Genomic DNA, 2,988 nt, shown 5'->3' with positions numbered 1-2,988 from the left:
TAGTACTCCATTTATTTTTATTTACCACGTCAGCTAAAAAAGAAGTATCTCTTTTTAGTTTCTCCTGAAGCTGCCAAAACTATCAGCTATGTACGCCTATAAGCAACTTATTGCAAAAATTGACCAATTTATAAATATTACTAATAATGCTATTAATATTAGCTAATTAGCTATTTATAGCCAAATAAGGTCAATTTTTTGCTTTCTTTTGAGCAGATGTTATTAGAATAGATTGCGTACAATTTAAGGAGCGGTACTATGGTCCAATTTTTTGGAACAGCCCAACAAGTACCCAAAATGGTCAATTTTATAATTTAGAGAAAGAAAAAAAACGGCAGTTTAGCATAAAGAGCCACTTGTATTTGGCGGTTAATATTTGAATCGAAATCCTTGAGGAATCGTTGCAACCAGTAAATCCTAGTAATTCCCCTCAACTCCTATATATACTTTCGGAAACCACTCAACCGTCACTTCATTTGGTCGTTTTCTTTGAGAATAGTTGAATACAAGTTTCCGCTTGGAGCAAATTGAATTCAAACTTCTTCTTAATTCTTCTCAGATCATCATCATTAAATGGCGTCCCTTGCTTCCCGCTTGCAGCACTCTGTCACTCCCAATGCTCTTAGATCCTATGTCGCAGAGTTTCTCTCCACTTTCCTTTTCGTCTTTGCCGCTGCCGGCGCTGCCATGTCTACCAGTGAGTTCTTCTCTCTTATTTTATTAAAAAAAAAAAAAAAACATAATGATCATCAAGAAATGTTTTGAGTGCTTACCAGGATTTTCTACAATCCTAGTAGTAATGTATTACTATATGATGGCTTGCGTTAAAATGTAGTTTGAGTTGTGTAACTTATATATAATGGGATGTTGACAGGGAAAATGACTCCTGATGCGACATCGGATCCATCTAGCCTAGTGGCAGTTGCAGTTGCGAATGCATTTGCATTGTCCGTGGCAGTGTATATATCAGCCAATATCTCCGGCGGCCACGTGAATCCGGCTGTCACGTTCGGAATGGCTATAGGAGGCCATATAAGTATTCCCATGTCCATATTCTACTGGATTTCTCAGATGCTTGGTTCTGTCATGGCCTGCCTTGTTCTGAAATGCACTAATCAGGTATGTTTTCAGAGCTTTCAATTTCAAGATATTTCCCTGCTTGTGTTCTTTTCATCATTTTACCCCTTCAATAAGTGTCCCGCATTTATTGAGGACATATGTTGTCTCCAGTGACGGATCCACCTTAGGCTAAGGGGTGTCTACTGATACCCGAAAAATTACATTGTGTAGTCAGGTCAAAATTTTAATTTTATGTATATATACTCTATATTGAATCCCTTTAACTTCTTCATGTGTTTACTTTTTTATATTTTAATATCCCTTTGTGAAATTCTTGGCTCCGCCACTGGTTGTCTCCTCCTATGGTCGTGTGCAATGAGTTAGTTGTTGGAGTCGAGTAGTATATGAATGCAAAAGACTTTCCCTTTACTTGTGTTACAAATCTTAGTTACTAGCAACAATAAGTTCTAGCAACATACTACTAGAATGTCCTTGTCTATTCTTTTCTAATTTGCTGATAAGTTACACCTTAATTTTCTATTGTTGTACTCATTGCAGCAAGTTCAGACACATGGAATTCCTCACGACATGACTGGTTTCGGAGGAGCAGTGCTCGAAGGTGTAATGACATTTGGTTTAGTGTACACAGTTTATGCAGCTGCTGATCCTAGACGTTGCGTCCACGGAGCAATTGGGCCATTGGCAATTGGGCTCATTGTGGGAGCAAACGTCATGGCTTCGGGCCCATTTACTGGGGGATCAATGAACCCAGCTTACTCATTTGGCTCTGCTGTTGTCAAAGGTAGCTTTGGTAATCAAGCAGTGTACTGGGTTGGACCTTTCATTGGTGCAGCCATAGCAGGAATTCTATATGATAATGTGGTTTTTCCTCCACAAGCGACTGAGTCTTTGAGGGGGATAGGTGGTGGAATTGCTGTTTAAGTGCTCTGCAGTTTTTTGTTTCTCTTTGTTGTGTTTTACTTCTTCGTAGTCTGCATAACATATTGATGTTGCCTTCTCTCTTGTAGAACTACTAGTGCTTAATCATAGTCTAGTTAGTTGTGTTGCCATAGCAATTTTGCTCTATAAAAACTGACCTTGCAACATCTTATTCATAGACAAATAAAACTCGATTATCATTTATCCCTGCTCCATAAACAGGGCCATCTATCCTTTTTCAAGCCATTAAAGTGATCAAATAGTCTCTGACTTCTGCAATTCTTAAACATGGTTTTCGAAACGAAAGAGATCAAATAGAATTTAGCATTTTACTTGTGTTAATAAAACTGATCTAAATTACATTATTTTACATTGCTGACTTTTTAAAATTTTCATTGTTTACCCTAAAAATTCTTATATAATAGATGCAAATTGACAATAATATAAAGCAAACCAACGTTTGGACAGAGCCCTCGAGATCGGCCCTCGAGCTAGTTATGTAAGAACAGTTAAAATGCAACGAGCTGATAAACAAAAGAGCATAAACTAAGAGAATATTTTATTGCTTTGATTTGTGTGAATGTAAGGTGCCTAATGATGGGGACTCCCCTTTATATAATAGAGGAATCCTAATTATGGTATAACTCTAATTACAGAAGTAAATCTCATGATTAGCCTAAACAACCGCCCTTGATCTGATCTGTTCCGGGATTTCCGCCGTGATCTTCGACTGGTTACGGATATCTCGCCCTTCCGTTATTGCGCTTCGTTCGAAGTCTGTTATATACGGTCTCAGTCGTTGTTGGCCTCGATCTCGACGAGCACCTCGATTCTTGAGCTTGATACTTTATCTTCGAGCTCCGACCCAATCCATTACGAGACTAATCCTCGATGCGATTCCCTGGTCTTCAATTAAATGGCAAAATCGGGCAAGCCCTATTTTATCCGTATATAGATAGTCCCTCGTTTTTCGGAGTGTAATGAGAAGAA

The 2,988-nt window shown here is 38.4% G+C and overlaps 1 protein-coding gene across 1 annotated transcript; it reads left to right on the top strand.

Annotated features, from left to right (window-relative positions):
• Window positions 1-471: 471 nt before the first annotated feature.
• LOC109209595 (probable aquaporin TIP5-1) lies at window positions 472-2,131 on the top strand. Its single transcript, XM_019372902.1, has 3 exons — window positions 472-697; window positions 875-1,119; window positions 1,618-2,131. The coding sequence occupies exons 1-3, from the start codon at window positions 574-576 to the stop codon at window positions 1,999-2,001; spliced, it is 753 nt and encodes a 250-aa protein (XP_019228447.1). The 5' UTR covers window positions 472-573; the 3' UTR covers window positions 2,002-2,131.
• Window positions 2,132-2,988: the final 857 nt, after the last annotated feature.

This window comes from Nicotiana attenuata, unplaced genomic scaffold (genome assembly GCF_001879085.1).
Source record: "Nicotiana attenuata strain UT unplaced genomic scaffold, NIATTr2, whole genome shotgun sequence".
NCBI lineage: Eukaryota > Viridiplantae > Streptophyta > Magnoliopsida > Solanales > Solanaceae > Nicotiana > Nicotiana attenuata.
This window is presented reverse-complemented; position numbering and strand designations above follow the sequence as displayed.

What these genes read in the sequence shown, in the direction of transcription:
- LOC109209595 (XM_019372902.1), top strand. Translation starts at nt 574, where the DNA reads ATGGCGTCCCTTGCTTCCCGCTTGCAGCACTCTGTCACTCCCAATGCT. An exon ending in CGGCGCTGCCATGTCTACCA is followed by an intron (nt 698 to 874) that starts GTGAGTTCTTCT and finishes GGATGTTGACAG; the next exon opens with GGAAAATGACTCCTGATGCG. An exon ending in TTCTGAAATGCACTAATCAG is followed by an intron (nt 1,120 to 1,617) that starts GTATGTTTTCAG and finishes TACTCATTGCAG; the next exon opens with CAAGTTCAGACACATGGAAT.